This window comes from Triticum aestivum, chromosome 5B (genome assembly GCF_018294505.1).
Source record: "Triticum aestivum cultivar Chinese Spring chromosome 5B, IWGSC CS RefSeq v2.1, whole genome shotgun sequence".
Taxonomy (NCBI): domain Eukaryota; kingdom Viridiplantae; phylum Streptophyta; class Magnoliopsida; order Poales; family Poaceae; genus Triticum; species Triticum aestivum.
In genome coordinates this window covers 284,914,316-284,933,177 of record NC_057807.1, presented here as the reverse complement: position 1 = coordinate 284,933,177, position 18,862 = coordinate 284,914,316, and the positions used below count along the sequence as shown (strand labels likewise).

Below are 18,862 nucleotides of genomic sequence, written 5' to 3'. Positions count from 1 at the left end.
CTGTCCTGGCATGAAGTACCCGACATCACTAGGGGCTCTTGCGTGGAGGAAGGCACTCACACTCACGAAGAATTTGATAATGACTAAAATGGTTATTGCATGTGATTGCAAGCAAAACGTGGACAATATCAAAGATGGTTCCGGGGGCTCTTACTTGCCCATCATAAGGAGTTTATTCTTAGGTTTAGCTATTTTGATAGTTGTTCGGTTGGGTTCAAAAGTCGAGCTTCAAGTTTTGAAGCTCATAGTCCTGTCAAACATGTCGCTTTGTTCGATTAGAGTCATCATTTGTGGCTTGCTAATCCTATGGCCCAACTTGTATTCCTACGGACGTTTATATCGCGCAATAAAAGTGTTGAACCCCTCAAAAATATTGTATATACTCTTTTTTACCAATGGGCTCACTAACCATATCTTCCGTAAGCGAAAGCCAGTCTAGTATGGAACGGACATCCGCTCCTTAGTCCTCGTACATCTCAGAACCTTCTTCTTCCTGCTTCCCCCATATCCCGGCGGCGGCCACGGCTGATCGGAGAAGGGGGAAGAATGCCGTGCTGCCACTGGGTGCTCTCCGTGGCCGAGAGCAGCAGCAACAACAAAACGCCGTCATGGCTCCACCGCCTCCACACCAAGGGCGGCCTCTCCTTCCCCTCCCACCTCCAAATCGATGACCTCCTCTATGGCCGAACCCAGCTGTCCCCTCCCTCTCCTCCTCCGCCTGTCCCCCCTCCGCCGCCGCCGTCCGACCGCGAGGCCGCCGCCACCAACCCCCAAGACCCGCCCCCTAATCCCAAGTCTATCCCCAAGCCACCCCGCAACCCCGCCCCCCCAAACCCTAGCGATACCAACAACAACCATTCGCCGCCGCCGCCGTCGCCGCCGCCGTCGCCGCAGCCTCTCTCCGGCGTCATCTCCGAAATTTTCGCCGTCCCCTCGGCCCCGCGATCCAATCGCCCCCTCAAGCCCTTCCGCAAGCAGTACCGACCCCGCCCTCGCCCCAACGTCAAGTCCGCCAACAAGGACGACAAAGACAAGGCCAAGGCCAGGAAGCGCCGCCGGGCCGATAGGGATGCCGGTGCTGAGCACGGGGAGAGGCGCTCCAGGACGGAGGTCACCGTCATCGACACCAGCACCGACGGGTGGAAGGCCGCCAAGGTACTCGTCCGCAGGGGTGCCAACTGGAAGATCAGCGACAGGAAGCACTCCGAGATCTCAGAAACTGAGGATCTAAGCAAGGGCAAGAGGAGGGCCGGCCTTGTTGCCAAGGTACTGAGAGATAAAAAGAAGGGGAAAGGCGCTGCCTTGCCGGTGAGTACTCTTCATGTTTTATGTACTGTTTAATTTGTTTGTTCTTGCATTGGACAAGATCATATATTTATCAGTTCGGAGGGTCGGTGTCTACCATCCAGTAAGTCCGCATTCACACTAAATTGCAGGATGTTTCTAACGATTGCCAAACTATATTCGTGCTCAGATCATGGATTCTATTCATGTTCAGAAAATTTGCGCATGATAGGATCGTAATGTGGATATTGATGCTGATACTTGACAGAAATTGTGCCCTGTATAGTTAGAGATGGCAGATTCAGTTGTTACTAGATCTTATTAGGTGCTCTAAAGTTCTAATGCCGCCGTTTAAGGCTCCACACTCATTTGCTTGCGTGTCTCTATGCGCGGCCTGTGCATGGTTAGCTGTATATATCTTAGCCTGCACACATATGTAGAGACATGCGGAATTCAGCAGTTCCTGGGATAATTTGATATATTGACGTGCTTTGGTAACTCTATATTCGTGTTTATAAATCATACAAGTCCGGTGGTTTGGTGGTTACTATCCTACTTCAAGGGCAGTGCTTGTGTCGTTAGACATTTTTGGGAAGTCACCCTGTGTATTTCGGTGGGCAAAGGTAGAAGCCACATGGGTTGATGGATTATGACTGTAGTTACTAGTTGGGGTGGGTTGGATGTCACGCGTATTTGGTGTTTCTGGTCCTGGATTGTGAAACATTTCTTTTGTTGAGTGTTTTCTCTTATGCTGGATTATGTTATCACGTGAAACAGAGTCTAGTGTAGTTTCTTCTGTTATGCCAAGCAGGAGATGCATATATTATGTGTTGGTTTCACGGCGAGAATGTTCCTTTAAAGAAGCACATCTGTTCACTTGCTTAATCTTAATTTTGAATAACTGTTCCTTGAAGTTGAATCAGATGGTTTACCTTTTTTCTTAGATTTTTGTATGTTGTGACCGAGGAAGAAAAGAATGGCTTAATCTCTGACTCATTGTAGATGAATGGTCTCCCAATAAAAAGGCACTAAGATGTCAGGATGCAGGCGGACGTGTCCGCGACGTCCGCAACTCTAATCGCTTGATTAGCAGCGGCCTGCGTCCTTCAGTTTTGACAGCCTGCTATGCCCGGGGGGCACATGCGGACGTCCGCATAGTCAGACTAGCTGATAAGAACAGTACAGCTTGTATCTAGCTCCTGCTGTTAGAGTTGCCGATTAGCTGAAGCTTAACTCAAGTAAACATACAGGCTCGTCTAGACATACAGGCCCAAAGCGATAATATCATTTTCGTGTGCTGACGCTGGGTGCCGGCGGCTGTGGCGAACGGCAGCGTGCCTGATGCTTAAATTCGCTACTGCGGCTGCTTGTGTCGTGTTTAGCGAACTAGGCGGACCTGGCAGGCTCCACAGGACGTATCCACTAGGCCCGCTTTGTTTTTGCGGCTCGTCCGCAAAGCCATTTTGGTGATTTTGACGGCGCGGACGAAATGGGCTCGCGGACGTCCGCTTCCGCCTACATCCTGAGTAAAGATGTGCTGCATGGTTCTTTAGGAAAAGAAACAAGTTTTTGTTTAGTTACTTTTGTTGTACTTAGCAGCTGTCATCAGATTTGCCATTTAGTATTGTGGCTGCCTCATCGGAAAACCAAAATCTGTTGAGCACGAGATAAGCTTTGCGGTTAATCTACGTGTTAAGATGGTACGATAGTGAATGGAAGTGTATTAGTAGCTCTATGATGTACTACTATTGTTACATTGATAAAATGCAATGGATTGAGGATGCATTTTTTTCTAAGGCTTTGCTTGATGCATGTGTACCCCAGGGAAACATCCATCCTAGTAGTGGAATTCTGATTAAGGTACCGGATGATGCTGCCATTGAAGCACCAAAAAGGTAACCTGATCATTTCTCTGGTGTTAGGATGCTTTTTTGTTGTAAGCACAAACCATTGAGTTGCCTTTAGATGCTAAAGATTTTTTTTATGTGAACAATGCAGACCAAGAAGCTGCGAACCAGTACCACTAGGCCAAAGTGCACCTATTCTTCAGTTACCAAGTTCAAGTACCTGTAGCCAGCCTTGAAGGTGGCTTTAAAACAGAAATGAAGGCATGAAGCCAGGAATCGCATAGCAACATATTTTCATTACTTTGGGATTAACAAATTTAGCAAACTCATTAAGTTTGTGTTATCCTCTTCATCTGTTGATGTCTTCATTGGTCCCTACTAGATATAATGATTCACATCATTCATGGTATCTTAAGTTGGAACCTGCAATAATTTCATGTTCGAATATGAACTTTTGCAACTTCGTCTAAATGCCGGTGCTAGCTAATGTGGCATTAGGTATGGGTTTGATCTATTTTAATGGATGGAGTAGATGATGTTTATACCGTTAGCTCAGTTATTGACTTATTGTACAAGTTCAGTTGCTACTATCGGCAAACTGTTGCCTGTAAGTTATAAAGAATTGACTGGGGGCAAAATTACTTCTGGTGCGAGTTTATTTTGTCCAAGCCTCCCATCTTGATGGGATATCTTGCAATAGTGATGTTTACTTTTGGAGAAAGAAGATGTCATTTTATTCCATATAATCATTGACATACATAAAGGCGCATTCGGAATGCATGAAATTCACCTGGAGAAGGTCAATTCTCCTCGCAGAACCTGGGAAACCTTTCAGCATTCCAAATATGGCCTTAATTGCCGTGTTGTGTTAAAAGTAAGTTTTGTTGGAGAAAGATTAGATATGTTGGTTGTAAACAAGTGATCTAATATAAGAGGTCAAATGAATTTATTACTCACTGTTCAATTCAACATCTTCTTTTCTTTAGTGGTAGTTTTGTTCTAAATGTAGGTAGGCTACTCGTCTGTTCAGCTCATACCGCTTTGTATTCAGAAAAAGATCTTGTTTTATCATGCTAACTATGACCTCTTTGGACTATTGTAGCTAATATTGCAACTTTGTCATCCTTTCAAGTTGGTTAGATGTAGCCGTTTATGTCAAATAATAACCATCATGTAATAATGTTTTGATGGAAGTTGCCAGAAAAGGATTACAAATCGTCATAAGAACAATAGAAACATTAATGCACAATCTTCACTCAAACCTTAGGTCTGCACCACTCTAATGGCAAGACCAGGTACATCTTATTTCTTATCAGAAACGGCAAGCAGGACAGGACACCATCAACTCTCAATTGCGACACCAGGCGCCGCAACCTCGATCATCCTCGGCTTCTTGCTGGTTCCTGCCATGATGGTTGCTGGGAGATGCTCCTGTTCATAGGCCGAGAGATGGACTCCAAGTGCTGCTCTCCCTGAGGGATCCAGGTTCCCTGACCACTGGGCATCCCACTCTATCGCCTTCGCCGTGCTGCATGCAACGCTTGGCCCACCTGGCACCGTCAGGATCGCCGAGTTCTGGTACAAGAGCAACAGATATGCTTGCATCAACATAGTTATTCCTATGGAAAAGTGAGTTTTCTGTTTCATGTTCTTGCTGTTTTATTTGCTCACCTGGGGGAAGAACCTCTCAAATATCATCCTGTAACAGTAGGCCTCTTTTGTAGTTGGGGTGTTGTGTGGGTAGATGAACTTTGCATTTGACATCATCTTATCTGTCACCTGCATCAATAATTTTACATCTCGTGTAATTATACCATTTTACAAATAACTGAATTTTTACTATAATTTTATGCATAACAGTGATGTGTCGAACATGAGAGGCAGCAATGTTTTTACATTCGATTCTGCGTGAGCCTTTAGGCCATCAATCCAGCTGTAGCCAACACCATCACTGAACTGCTCTTTCTGCCTGTACAGAATATGCTGCAATTGCCACACAATAGGAACTGTTACTCCACTGCTCTATTAACATATTGATGTAGCAGAAATTTGAAATAAAAACTGTTACCTTCGGCAGGAATGGTTGCTCCTCGTCATCAAATGCTTTCCTCAGCACCCATTTCTCAATTCTTCCAAGATCAGGCCGGATCTGTAACATCAGATATAGTAATCGTCTAAAAGTAGAAACTAGGAAGACATTTTACAACAATATGGTATGCTCTTTCTCAAGTTTCTAGATTCGTAAGGTTTGAGCTTGAGCATACCATCTTCCACTCAGGATCAATGCTCATTGCCTCATTGATAAACTCCTTGTCCAAGAATGGCACACGTGCTTCGAGGCCCCATGCAGATGTTGCCTTGTTGGCCCTCAAGCAATCGTACTGATGCAGAGCTTTGATCTACAGAGTAATCATTATGTCAGGGTGTCTGAATCTGCCATTTTTCTGAAAATTTCTTTCTTATTCACCTTTTGACATGTCTCACGGTGGAGCTCCTCTTTGTTGGGTGCCTTGTGGAAGTAGAGGTACCCTCCGAAAATCTCATCGGAGCCCTCACCAGAGATGACCATCTTGACCCCAAGTGACTTGATCTTGCGTGACATCAGGAACATTGGCGTGCTTGCCCTGATTGTCGTCACATCATATGTTTCGGTGTGATAAATCACATCCTCAATTGCATCAATGCCGTCCTGCAATGCTTTGTGCTGTTAGTACAACAACTAGTCTGGTATGGTCAACAGATGAAGCATGCTGCTGCTCATGCTTGCTACCTGAACAGTGAAGGTGAACTCATGGTGCATGGTGCCCAGGTAATTGGCTACCTCCTTTGCAGCCTTCAGATCAGGTGACCCCTGCGTAATAATATTGTGGTGCAATTTGTTGGAAATCTGCTAAAGGTTACAGTCATTGTTGATCTTTTTCAGTTCCATACCTCAAGTCCGACACAAAAAGAGTGAAGCTTAGTCCCCCAGCGCTTTGCAGCCTTTGTTCCTGCCAGGTGGCGAACTGTAACGGCTGCAACCAATGATGAGTCAAGGCCACCAGAGAGTAGAACACCGAATGGAACGTCCGTCATAAGCCTCTTGACGACAGCCTGAAAGAAGACTACACAGTTAGACCATGGTGGATCTTAAAATTGTTATTTTTGAGTTCCAGGCAATGGTCTTGTCTGACCTTTTCGAAAGCCTTCCTGAGAGCAAGTGGGTCATATGGCACTGAAGGAATGACCTCGGAGAACCAAGGTGGGTTGTACCATCTCTTGAAGCCTCCCTGCTTGCTGGAGTAGAGATGGCCAGGAGGAAAGATCTCAAAGTGCTCACAATCATCATTCAGGCCCTTCATCTCTGATGATATCCACACCGACCCTGGCAATTTGCAGAACATGAGCAGGTAATGTTAGACATATTTTACTTTTTCTTGACTAGGTAGTATTACTACTCCGTGACAAGATTGTCTGAGGGTAGGTATCGACTTACCATCAATTCCCCAGCCAATATAGAGGGGTGTGACGCCAATGGCATCACGTGCAGCAATGAAGCTGTTGTCGCGTGTATCGAGCAAGACGAAGGAGAAGACACCATCCAGCATGTCGATGTAGTTCTCCCCATGCTCCTCGTACTATACAATGGTAAAATTAAGTTATGCATCCACTTGTCAATCACATATTTCCAGTTTTGGTAATTATCTTCTTTTTCTCATTTATTGGTGACGTGGAACCATTTCTCTGTTTACGGTGGTCCCTCATGAAAGGACTACAAATGCAACAAATGTCATTCTGGTGTTATTCGTGTCTTTCCCTCACAGAGTTGGTTTTTTGACTTGTGATAGATATGTTAGTGTCTTGCAACTTGGCGCACCATATCTTAATGGTATCATGACTAGTAATTGTTGTTAATGAGGAGGAATAGGAGAGTTGACATTTGAATGCTGTCATGTAGGTGACTGACCAGGTGTGCGATGACCTCGCAGTCGCTGCCTGTCCTGAACGTGTGGGAGGAGAGCTGCGCCCGGAGCTGTTCATGGTTGTAGATCTCTCCATTCACCTGCAAGGAGTACTTGTTTTAACAGAAAGGACCAAGCTACAATAGCGGCAGAGATATACACAGAAAGTAAACGTACTGTGACGACGATGGACTTGTCCTCGTTGTAGAGCGGCTGGTCGCCAGAGGCAGGGTCGATGATGGCGAGGCGCTGGTGGGAGAGGTAGCAGTCGCCAACCTGGTGCATGCCGCTCCAGTCGGGGCCGCGGTGCTTGAGCCTGCGCGAGAGCTCAAGCACGCGCACTCTCTTCCCTTGGGTGTCATCAGCGCAGCCCAGCACCGCCAGTATGCCGCACATTTTCGCTGGATCGACGGCAACAGTATGTAGCTAGAAGATCTCTCTCTGTGCTTCTGAAGGAGGATGGGTGTGCCGTATGAGTTGCACAAGAGCGTCTATTTATAGGCTGCCAAGAGCTGAGCTGAGCTGAGAGTGAGGAGCGTAGCGGGGCGCCGCGGTAGACCAGTAGCATGTTGCATGGTGTATTATCACATGTATTCTATTCCATCTTTTCCTTTTCCTTTGGGCTGTTGCGATGACTCATCTGATCCTGACCGCCTTGCCATCTCAATGCATTATTGATTAGTTTATTGCTTCCTGTTCCTTGCTGGTTTTGCATCCTACTGTACTCATTATTGTTTTTCTTCATCTATCTTACTCTGCATTTGGTTATTATTCTGGTGGCATTGTTGAACATTTTATTTGGTATATGTATGTCAGGGGTGCATCTTGTTGCGTGATCCGGATCTCCTTGAATGAATATGCTATGCTGCCCATCGCTTACGTAGCAGGAGGACATGTTCGTCCTCCGTCCGGCATTATTGGTACGAGTGTCGACATGAGCGGTTCATGTGCGTGACTGTGGCTAGCAATAGCTGCTCTTGGCTCTATTGCTACGTGCCCAGTCCTTGCAAAAACTTGTATCCACTCTGGGGAGGGATTACTGTTCTGACCCTTAAGGCAAACTAAATCCCGATTTGACCTCGTTCCGAATTTTTTTTCTTTCTGACCTTTTTCGGTGACGCTAAGGTCCCTGGCGTTTGGGTTACGAAGCAGACGCCGGGGTCCCTGGCGTCTGGCCCCTGGCCCGCACTGCCCGCCTGCCCGTTGACCTGCTGACGTGGCAAAGGGGCCAGACGCCAGTGTCCCTGGTGTCTGGCCCCGGTAAGTGGATAACCCCACCGGGAGAGTGTGTGGGTCCCACCCCACACACTTTCCCCAATCCAGCCCGAGCTTGAAGAAGAGCTGCTGCCTCCCCACTCTCTCTCACCCCTCAAGCTCCCCCCTCAAATCCTCTCCAAAAGGTACATCCCTTAGGTGGATCTTTCCATCACTTTGTTGCTCTTGTTAATCTCTCCCAAATCATCCAATTATTTTTTGTTAAGTCTTGTCCTTTTGGTTGCATTTTATACATGTTGGTGGAACCCTAGTTCATGTTTTCTCCCCCTTATGTTAGTGTGAATGGCTTGGTTAACTTTGATAATATAGTGCTATGCATGGTGTGTAGTAGGAATATATGTTTGTTGAGTAGAAAGATTGGGGGTTAGGGTTAGTTAGTGATTAGGGTTAACTTTGCTTAGTGTGTTAATTAGTGATTAGTGATACTTTTGTGGACATCGCCAATAATTTAGTGTTGATATGATTTGGATATAATAAGATGTATTTGGATAAACACCAATTCTCATTGAGGTCTTAAATGCATTCATGTAATTTTTAGATGGAGAGACTTGTTAATGTTCATTACATTGACAAGGAGGCATTCTTGAGTAACAATGCCGACACGGGTGAGGAACCATTGGTTTTTGATAGAAGCCCTAGCTATGAGGATGTTGTTGCAAAAGTGAGACAAGTCTTGAAGTGGATGGACACCAATGTTGATGTTAAGTTAATAGGAAGGTATGATGTTGGAGTTGGAGCCAAATCTCGCTTGAAAAGTATGCCTATCACCTCGGATTTGCATTGGGATGTATACAAGGAAAAAGTATCCCAATCGGAAGACAAGTCACTTGAATTGTTTGCCACCACTGAATCTCCTCGGTTTACCTTTGATTTGAACCGGCATGTCTCTTCCCCAATGGATGACATGAGCGAGAGGACAATGGTGCCACTTGTTGAGCATAGGGTTGTGGTTGATGCCCCCGATGTTTATCCCCCACCATGTCCCCGTGTACCAACTATCAAAGCAAATGAGGTTGAGTTGTATGCCCCCAATGCTTCTAGCCAACCACCAACTAGCCAAGCAAATGAGGTTGAGTTGTATGCCCCCAATGCTTCTAGCCAACCACCAACTAGCCAAGCAAATGAAGTTGAGGTGATTGCTAGTGACAGAGTAATTCAAGAGGATGAAGATGCTTATGATGACGACGAAGAGCAAGAGGAAGGGTTTCATGGCAATGATGTTGGTGACTTGGATGTGTACATAGCGCAAAAGGACATGGATCGTGACTTGCCTTTTAGGCGTCAATATGCGTATGACTCGGATGACGAGGGTCCAGTTGAACAGTTGGACGAGGATGGATTCACAAAGGAGGAGAACCAAATCCACTTTGAGCTGACGGGCTTACAAAAAAGAACTCACTTATTTAAAGATCTCGGCCTTGCCCATAAAGCTGTTGTTGACGGTGGAATGAGAATGACGGCGATTGAGCCAACACCATGCCCGGATCCAGGAGAACCAAGGGTGGAGAATGAGGACGAGAATGCTTATTTGAAGAAAGGATTGAAGTTTCTGAGCTTGCCTATGCTGAAGTTTTGGTTGGCTGACTATGCCATTCGAAACCATAGGCCAATTTATGTTGAGCACTCCGACATGAAATTGCGTTACACCGTGGTGTGTGAGCAAAAGGAATGCACATGGAAGGTTCGTGCAAGAAAGCTTAAAGAAACCGAAGAATGGGTGTTAACAAGTTGTGATACCACTCATAGATGCAAACCGCCATCGAAACGACTTAGAAAGACACACCGTCAACTCACATCTGAGTATCTTGGATACAAATGGATGAAAGACATAGCCTTTGATCCCACTGTGAAAGTGAGGTTTCTCATGCGGACGATGAAAAAACAATTTGGTTATGAAGTCAAGTATGGGAAGGCATGGAAGGCAAAGGCAAATGCTATTAGGATGTTGTACGGTGGTTATGAAGAAGCATACAACCAGCTCCCAAGGTTGTTGGCCGCCATTGCACATAGGAACCCGGGCATGTTTCATGTGGTCGAGGATCACGAGGGAGTGTTCCACCATGCCTTCTGGAGTTATGGACAATGTGTGGAGGCGTTTCAGCATTGTCGTCCGGTCTTGTCTATAGATGGCACGTTCTTGACCGGTAGATATAAGGGCACACTAATGGTAGCAATGGCGCACTCATCAAACGACAACGTGTTGCCATGTGCATTTGCTTTGGTGCCTTCCGAGCACCAAGACAACTGGGAGTGGTTCATGGGTCATGTTAGGCACAACATGATTGGGGCTAGGGAGGTATGCATCATATCGGACCGACATCATGGCATACTCAAGGCAATGGACATTGTTATTCCAGGATTTCCAAAGCTTCACCACAGATGGTGCATGAGGCATTTCGTGGCCAACTTTTACCGGGCATGTAAGAGCAAGGAGCTCAGCAAAGACCTTACCCATGTATGTGTGGCCTTCACCACCCAAGGTTTCGATGCTCGGTACAACAAACTCTTTGCAGCGGTGAACGAAGGGGGAAAAGACTTCTTAACTAGGAATTTAAGTGAGAAGCACAAGTGGGCACGCGCTCATGACGATGGTGGTTGGCGATATGGCGACATGACGAGCAATCTCGTAGAATGTTTCAACAATGTGTTGAAGGGTGCTCGTGCTTTGCCGGTGACTGCAATAGTGGAGTACACCTTCTTCAAGCTTAATGAGTACTTTCAGAGGCATTCTGAAGAGACTGCAAAATGGATAGGTGAAAAAAAGGATTATCCGGAAAAGGTTGATGAATGGTTGCAGTTACAAGCAAGCAAGTCTTCACGACAACAAGTTATCGTATTCGATAGACTTGAAATGATCTATCAAATTGATGAGCCAGGTGGCACAACACGAGATGGTAGACAATATGGTGGTGCTGCATTTGAGGTGAAACTGAAGACTCGGTGGTGCCAGTGCGAGAGGCATAGTAAGTATCATTGGCCATGCTCGCATTTGATAACGGCGGCGAAGGCGAGAAACATACATGTTAATGATGGAAAAACCGTGAGGATGCAAGAGTTCCATGTGGAAGCTACTAGGTTGACATGGGCGCCAAGATTTCACCCTTTCTTGGACCAATCACAATGGCCTGAGTACCATGGCCCTCATATTAGGCCAGACCCTCTTCTGAAGGTGGAGACGAAGGGTAGAAGGAGAACTAAGAGGTTCAGGGGTGATATGGATGACCTGGCTGGATACACTGGCATGAAACAATTTGGTAGCGGTCATTTCATGGAGGCTCCTGACATTATCAACTGTGGGGTGTGCGGTGAAGGGGGACACAATGAGCGGACATGCAAAAAAAAGAAAACCAAAAAAAGAAAAACAAGTCGTGGAGGCGGCACCGATGGTGAAAGAGGTGGAAGAGGTGACGGTGGTGGTGGTCGAGGAAGAACGAGCGTCAGAGGTGGTAGTGGTGGTCGTAGAGGGAGCACAAGTGCTAGAGGTGCTAGTGTTCATAGAGGGAGCACAAGTGCTAGAGGTGGTGGTCGAGCTAGCACAAGTGCTAGAGGTGGTGGTCGAGCAGCCACAAGTGCTAGAGGTGGTCGTGGTCGAAGAGGAAGCACAAGTGCTAGAGGTGGTCGTAGAGGAATGGTTGATAATGGATCGGCCTTCGGTTATTTGTTTAATCCAGATGGTTGATCTAATAATAATGGTATATTATTTGTTCATACAATTCCTAGCATTTATGCATTTGCTCTCTTAATGTCTTGTGCTAACAATTGTTCTTTTTGTAGGTATGGCTTCATCCGGTTCCAGGACGAGGCCACCGTGCGCGGACCAAGAGGACATGCCGAAGACGTGGTTGGAGGCCAGTTTGGACAAGAAGAAGGAGAAGGATGTGCCCACACCACCATGTTGGTGTGGTGATGTTTGCAAGCTGAAGGTGTCCACTGACCGCAACAAGTCATGGACAGAAGGTAGAAGGTTTTTCGTGTGTCCCAACTATGCACATGATCGTCGAAGGCCAACTAACGCATATGACATACCACCGGTATGTTAGGTGTACATATAAAAAACATCAACAAGTTGTCACTCATATGTCTAACAAAATCATGGTTTATATGTAGTCCCCTCCTCCACTTTGCAAGTACTTCACTTGGATAGATCACGAGGTACCAAAAGATATCCAAGAGGACCAACGTGCAGATTGGTTACGGAGGCAGCGCCTATTCGAGGAGTCCTATGCACGGGGATTGGAGCGGGAGCGTCGTGAGAAGGAGGCTCGTGAGCGCAAGAAGCGTGAGCAAGAGAGGGCACGCAAAGAGAAGGCGGCTCGTCAAGAAGAGAGGGCAAGCAAACTTGCAAGGGCTCGCGATGCACGAGAGGAGGACGAGGCACGTGACATGAAGGGAAAGTGGCCCCGGACTACTCAGTAGACAAATGGAAAGGCACCGGCGTCGATGATGAACTGTCGAGACTTTGTTTAATGTATGAACTTATTATTCGAGACCTTGTGTGGTCATGAACTATTTCTGTCATTCGAGACTATTTGAGATTATGTGCAAACTATGTTCGTCATTCGAGACTAGTTGATATGCTTTGTTCATATTTTTGGTTGAGAGTAGCATGCTTTGTTCATATTTAACAGTGTTTGCTAGTTGTTGCTAAGCAAAAACTTTAACAAGCTGTGTGCAAAAACACCAGGCCCACACCCAGACGCCAGGGTGCATGGCGTCTGCCTCCCAGATCCAGACGCCAGGGTCCCTGGCGTCTGGCTTGCTTTGCTCACGCAGGTGACCAGACAGGCCGTCTGGTGTGTCTGATGGACACCCAGACGCCATGGTCCCTGGCGTCTGCCTCCCAGATCCAGACGCCAGGGTCCCTGGCGTCTGGCTTGCTTTGCTCACGCAGGTGACCAGACAGGCCGTCTGGTGTGTCTGATGGACACCCAGACGCCAAGGTCCCTGGCGTCTGCCTCCCAGATCCAGACGCCAGGAACCCTGGCGTCTGGCGTGCTTTGCTCACGCAGGTGACCAGACAGGCCGTCTGGTGTGTCTGATGGACACCCAGACGCCAAGGTCACTGGCGTCTGCCTCCCACACCCAGACGCCAGGAACCCTGGCGTCTGGCATGCTTTGCTCGCGCAGGTGACCAGACAGGCCGTCTGGTGTGTCTGATGGACACCCAGACGCCAAGGTCCCTGGCGTCTGGTGTCCAGAAAGCATTCTTGTCTAATGGATAAGATTCGAGTGGATAAGATTTTGGGCCCACCTCTACCCCTCTCATCCATTCATCTCCACCTCTACCCCTCTCATTTCACTCATATCCACCCACTCTCACCTCTAGCCCTGCCAACGTCACTCCCTCGTCCAGCACCCTGACCCCCCCCCCTCAGATCTCTCACAAATCGGTCCGGTTTCACCGTTGGATCTTCAGGATTTCGAGACTAGAAGGTAAATCAACTCCACCCCCATTTTTTGGTTGGTTTAATTTATCATACTTTTGTGAAAACCCTAATTTGTTTTCCTCGTGGTTTAATGTATCATAGGTAAATCAACTCCACCCCCATTTGTGTGCTGTAGATGGCTAACGAAACTCAGTGGGTGCTTAGCCCTGTTGTTCATGTGCATGGCTTGTCTCCATGTATTGTGCAAGTTAGTCAAGTGGACCTCACTTTCGATTGGTTGAAGACTAAATTCATGTTGAAGCAAGGGTTGAAGGAAGAGGATTTTGTGTACTACGTCAGCAGGAGGAAGTCAGATGGCCCCGGGGAAAGAAAATTGGTTGACATAACTGATGATGACAAGATTCAAGAAATGCTGGAAGAATGGAAATGGAAAAGGGTTGTTGACTTGCATTGCTACAGGAAACCGAGTTATATGTGATGTTCATGTCGTTTCAACCATCGTGGTCATGAACTACTTATGTCATTCGAGACTATTTGTGTAATTTGAACTATGTTTGTAATTTGCTATGTCATTCGAGACATTGTATCGTAGACCATCGTGGTCATGAACTAAGTTTGTAATTTGAACTATGTTTGTCATTTGTCAACTATAGTGTTATGAAAAGACTATGCAATGCTTATGTATGTATGTTATTCGAAACTACAAGTGAAAAGACGAAACTACAAGTGAAAAAGCAAGTATTGTCTGCACCAGGACCAGACGCCAAGGACCCTGGCGTCTGGCTCCCCTGCTTTACCCTGTTTCTGGTGTTAGTAGACTGCCAGACGCCAAGGACCCTGGCGTTTGGTCGCCTGACTTACAGCCAGACGCCAAGGACCCTGGCGTCTGGTCCCCTGACTTACAGCCAGACGCCAAGGACCCTGGCGTCTGGCTCCCTGTGCATATAGATGACTAAGTACAGATTTCATCATTCATGTCAAACATTCATATAAACATTCATATAAATGACTAAATCACAGGAAACAACAATTAACATAAATCACATCATTCATGTCAAACATTCATAGCAACTTCACGAATCCGGTACAACTTAATTCGAACGGCAACAAGTTCATGGAAAGAAACGACAACAAGTTCATGGAAAGAGACTACACCAGGTTCGTCGAAACAAACTAGAACAAGCTCATTGAAACAAACTACAACAAGCTCACTTCTTCCTTCCTCTCTTCACGATATCTGCAAGTGTATGCTCCTCCTCTTCGCTAGCCTCATGCTCCTCCTCTTCGCTAGCCTCCTCCGCCTCTGCATCAATGTTCGACTTATATCTTTGCATTCCCGCAGGCATAAATTGATGAGGATACTCCGGACTATGGAATTCAGTGTTCCATATCTTCTTTCTACCTTTCTGGCCTGGTGTCTTAGCTATTGCTTTGCCTTTTCTAGAGCGGGCATTGCCTTGTGTCGGTTGTGTAACCTGTGATGGTTGTGGAGCATCAACATCATACTCATGATCCTCTTGATGTGTTGCATCATACTCATGCTCATCATGATGTGTTGGCTCCTCTTGATGTGCTGGCTCCTCTTCATTGACCTCCTCCTCTATGTCCTCTTCGTTCTAGACATAACGCCGTTTATTAGCTCTGGCGGCGCGGCTACCTGGTGCATACACGTCACTGGACTGAGCACCATGGCAAGAAAGCATAGCTGCCATCTTATGGAACCGCTTCTTGAACTTCTGCGACAACACAAAATATGCTATGATATGAGATGCAAATAACTAATCCGCGAAAAAAACTTTTATAATATATTGCGACTAACCTCCATCGTGCTCCTAAGAGTCCTCTCAGATAATGCACCACCAGGTGGATGACTCAGTGCAACATTGGCATCGTTGACGCACAGAAGCAACTCTCTGCCCTGCAATTCATGAGCACACCAAACTTATGTATTTGAAAGAAAGACATCATGATGCAAGTATGTTAGAATAGGTCAAACAGACTACCATTTCGTCATGCATCGGTGCATAGTCAACATGAGCCCCTCTGGTGTCTCTCACAGCCGTGTTGAAGGTATGATAACCTTCTGCAGTCTCCGGGTCTTCAGACACCAACTCCGACCACTCCTCGTGAGTCCAACCTGGCTTCAGCTTTAACCGGTAACGATCCGCATACCACACTTGATACTTCTGATATGCTGACTGATTGTGAGGTCTATTCTCTGATTGCACTAACGTGTCTCTTTGATTCCAAATTTCTATCCACGCACGGTGTTTGTTTGCCCAATCCGATATATCCTGATTGTTCCTTCGATCGAACCTACAAATGATGCATGGGACAAAGCATTAGCAAACACTGACTTATTCAATGCTCTACTACATACTCAAGGCATGCTTGCTTACCGATGCAGAGATAGCATTTCCTCCTTGCTCTCCTCAATTGGAATACCTTGTCTTTTTCCAAATTGTCTTGCCACACGGTCTACAAAGTGCCACTCGACTGCGAAGAAGCATATCATTGGGCACCTCGCCCGCCAAAGATGGCTATCACGCGTGCACATCTCATTAAGATCAAAGTCACGATCTTCCACATAAGGCAACCAATGTACCTGCAAAACAAAGAGATACATTGTTAGCTACATACATAAGTTTCATTCTTGACTAAATTTTATCTCATCGAACTTCTCATAACCTGCTCAGCAGTCAAGGTGTCCAGCTCGTTCATATAGCACTTGTATCGCACATGCGAGCTTCCCGTGTACACTGTCACTTGTTCCCAATAGTAAGCAAGCGTAGGGCGCCGATATGGATCATCATCATGCAACCCGTCATGATTACCCCGTGGGTTTGCCATGAGGGGGTTCTTCAAATCGGGCCGTCCAACCGGGATCCGCTCCCACATCCACACGGATAGGCTCCAAACAAACCCAGACAATGAGGATGTACCTCCCTTCCTCCGACACGCCAAGTCAAGCTGCAATCAAACAAACATGTTAGATATGGAGGCGCATGACAAATGCAAAATAATTGGTTGCAAATATCTCTTACCTGACGATACAAGTATGCTAGTGCGGCCGAACCCCAGCTATACTGGGTATCCCAGTTATTAAGTGGCTCCAAGAACATCCAGAGGGCTGAGTTCCCGGTTGCATCTGAGAAGACTACCTTGGTTAGTACATACCAAAGATAGGCCCGCGCGTACTGCTGCACAACCACGTCATTGGCATCCTGAGGGCACGGGTTGGTGTTTCCTCTGACCAGTTTTAACCAAGAATGCCTCACTTTCGCTGTATCGGCCTTGCCTTCCTGAGGGCCCTCGGGCTGAACGCCAATTAAATCGGCAGTCCGTTCTCGCCAATTACCCACGCTGACACGACCGGTAACAGCTTGTCCATTGATAGGAAGGCCGCTTATCATAGCCATGTCCTGTAGGGTCATCGTCATCTCCCCACATGGAAGGTGGAAGGAGTGAGTCTCCGGCCTCCAACGATCCACAAGTGCGGTCAGCGCCGCGTGGTTCACCGGCGGAGCGCGTCGCTTAAACTGCAACACGAATGGGAGAAGACCCAATCTCCGAATGTAAGGCTCATACCGCGGGTCGTAATCAAAGTCATCAGCGGAATGACCCCTCATGCGCATAGCAACTACAACCTGCAAATAAAGTGATGTTTTAATAATCAATACCAGAACACAAATGAGAAACAACGAAAATTGACCCAGTCTTGCTTCTTACCTGTCCATTTTCAATGGCACGAGCACGATGCTCCTTATCCCACTCATCGATTAATCCGTCATACCAAGGTCCATCACCATCCGCCATCCTACAAAAAAATTTCACAAACATCTATGAATACATGAACAATATCAAACAATTTCCTTCTCCAAGTTTATTCCATATGAAAACACCATTCTTCTCAAACATAACCACATCATTTCTTTCTTCTACATATGCACACATATCATCTAGAGTACCAAATTTCACCATCAAATATATTTCATTATCATCATCCGCCATTCTATTGAACAAATCATGTCACAAACAATAAGAAAATTTCAGCATCTCTTTTGCATAATTTTTTTTGCCAACAATAGTATGCCAACAATAGGATTATCTACACATACAAACATCATCTATCAAACCAAATATAGTATGCCAAAGTCTATTTTACATACACAAATCATATATTCATCACCCCTCTTAATTCAAAAAAAAATCCTATGGACAACATATACACAAAACCGAATTGATTTTACCTACATGTTCAACTACACATCATTTACTGCATACCTAATCATCTATCAACTACACAAAATTTTCTAAAAATAAGAAACCATCTACTCATCTAACATCACCTAGTGTTGAATAATGCATCCAACCAAAGAGGGGAAAATAAAAAAAAATTGGAGGGAATGGAGGAGAATACCTCAAAGAAGCTTGGGGGGTCCGATCTGTGAGTTTGAGGGGTTGATGGAGTAGATCAAGGGGGGTGGTGGTGGGAGGGAGAGAAGGGGCGAAGAACAGAGCCCTCTGTTCGTCGTGCGCCGCCAGGAGAAAGATGGGGATGGGTGGGCTGGCCCGCGCGGTTATCCACTTACCGGGGCCAGACGCCAGGGACACTGGCGTCTGGCCCCTTTGCCACGTCAGCAGGTCAACGGGCAGGCGGGCAGTGCGGGCCAGGGGCCAGACGCCAGGGACCGTGGCGTCTGCTTCGTAACCCAGACGCCAGGGACCTTGGCGTCACCGAAAAAGGTCAGAAACGTAATTTTTTTTGGAACGAGGTCAAATCAGGATTTAGTTTGCCTTAAGGGTCAGAACAATAATTTTGTCCTCCACTCTGCACTCTGGAGCTGCATGTGCCACCACTACTCATTCGGGCTCATTGCTAGGCATGAAACAAGGTTGATCTTGTTGTTCATTTTGGTTTTGTGAACTGAAAAAGGAAAGCTAGAGAGCACGGAAAAGGCTTCGACTTATATCTCTACTAGGTAAATCCATATTTGTGTTTTGCTAGCTTATCAATGAAAAAGGCTTCGACTTATATCTCTGAAAGGTTACCTCCTTCATCCGAAATTACTTGTCGCTCAAATCAATGTATCTAGATGTATTTTAGTGTATACATTCGTTTGAGCGA

The 18,862-nt window shown here is 46.3% G+C and overlaps 4 protein-coding genes and 1 long non-coding RNA gene across 5 annotated transcripts; 3 read left to right on the top strand and 2 right to left on the bottom strand.

The window, feature by feature from the left end:
* The first annotated feature begins 407 nt into the window (after nucleotides 1–407).
* On the top strand, nucleotides 408–3,799 carry LOC123111420 (protein enabled homolog). The gene is made up of 3 exons (XM_044532215.1): nucleotides 408–1,308; nucleotides 3,109–3,179; nucleotides 3,283–3,799. Exons 1-3 carry the CDS (start codon nucleotides 547–549, stop codon nucleotides 3,365–3,367), a joined length of 918 nt encoding a protein of 305 aa, XP_044388150.1. The 5' UTR covers nucleotides 408–546; the 3' UTR covers nucleotides 3,368–3,799.
* Nucleotides 3,800–4,286: 487 nt separating this feature from the next.
* LOC606323 (asparagine synthetase [glutamine-hydrolyzing]) lies at nucleotides 4,287–7,710 on the bottom strand. The gene is made up of 12 exons (XM_044532214.1): nucleotides 7,250–7,710; nucleotides 7,078–7,173; nucleotides 6,607–6,748; nucleotides 6,305–6,495; nucleotides 6,063–6,224; nucleotides 5,902–5,982; nucleotides 5,599–5,820; nucleotides 5,396–5,530; nucleotides 5,200–5,280; nucleotides 5,028–5,114; nucleotides 4,803–4,910; nucleotides 4,287–4,706 (listed from the first exon to the last, which is right to left on the bottom strand). Exons 1-12 carry the CDS (start codon nucleotides 7,466–7,468, stop codon nucleotides 4,473–4,475), a joined length of 1,758 nt encoding a protein of 585 aa, XP_044388149.1. The 5' UTR covers nucleotides 7,469–7,710; the 3' UTR covers nucleotides 4,287–4,472.
* On the top strand, nucleotides 6,765–7,843 carry LOC123111421 (uncharacterized). The gene is made up of 2 exons (XR_006454438.1): nucleotides 6,765–6,962; nucleotides 7,069–7,843. It is a non-coding gene; the product is annotated as an uncharacterized lncRNA (long non-coding RNA).
* A 3,115-nt stretch (nucleotides 7,844–10,958) lies between these two features.
* Nucleotides 10,959–12,763, top strand: LOC123114748 (uncharacterized). Its single transcript, XM_044536173.1, has 3 exons — nucleotides 10,959–11,310; nucleotides 12,122–12,378; nucleotides 12,455–12,763. The coding sequence occupies exons 1-3, from the start codon at nucleotides 10,959–10,961 to the stop codon at nucleotides 12,761–12,763; spliced, it is 918 nt and encodes a 305-aa protein (XP_044392108.1).
* A 2,014-nt stretch (nucleotides 12,764–14,777) lies between these two features.
* Nucleotides 14,778–17,804, bottom strand: LOC123115997 (serine/threonine-protein phosphatase 7 long form homolog). The gene is made up of 7 exons (XM_044537021.1): nucleotides 17,464–17,804; nucleotides 16,779–17,381; nucleotides 16,423–16,704; nucleotides 16,134–16,339; nucleotides 15,738–16,050; nucleotides 15,554–15,652; nucleotides 14,778–15,470 (listed from the first exon to the last, which is right to left on the bottom strand). The coding sequence occupies exons 1-7, from the start codon at nucleotides 17,572–17,574 to the stop codon at nucleotides 15,351–15,353; spliced, it is 1,734 nt and encodes a 577-aa protein (XP_044392956.1). The 5' UTR covers nucleotides 17,575–17,804; the 3' UTR covers nucleotides 14,778–15,350.
* Nucleotides 17,805–18,862: the final 1,058 nt, after the last annotated feature.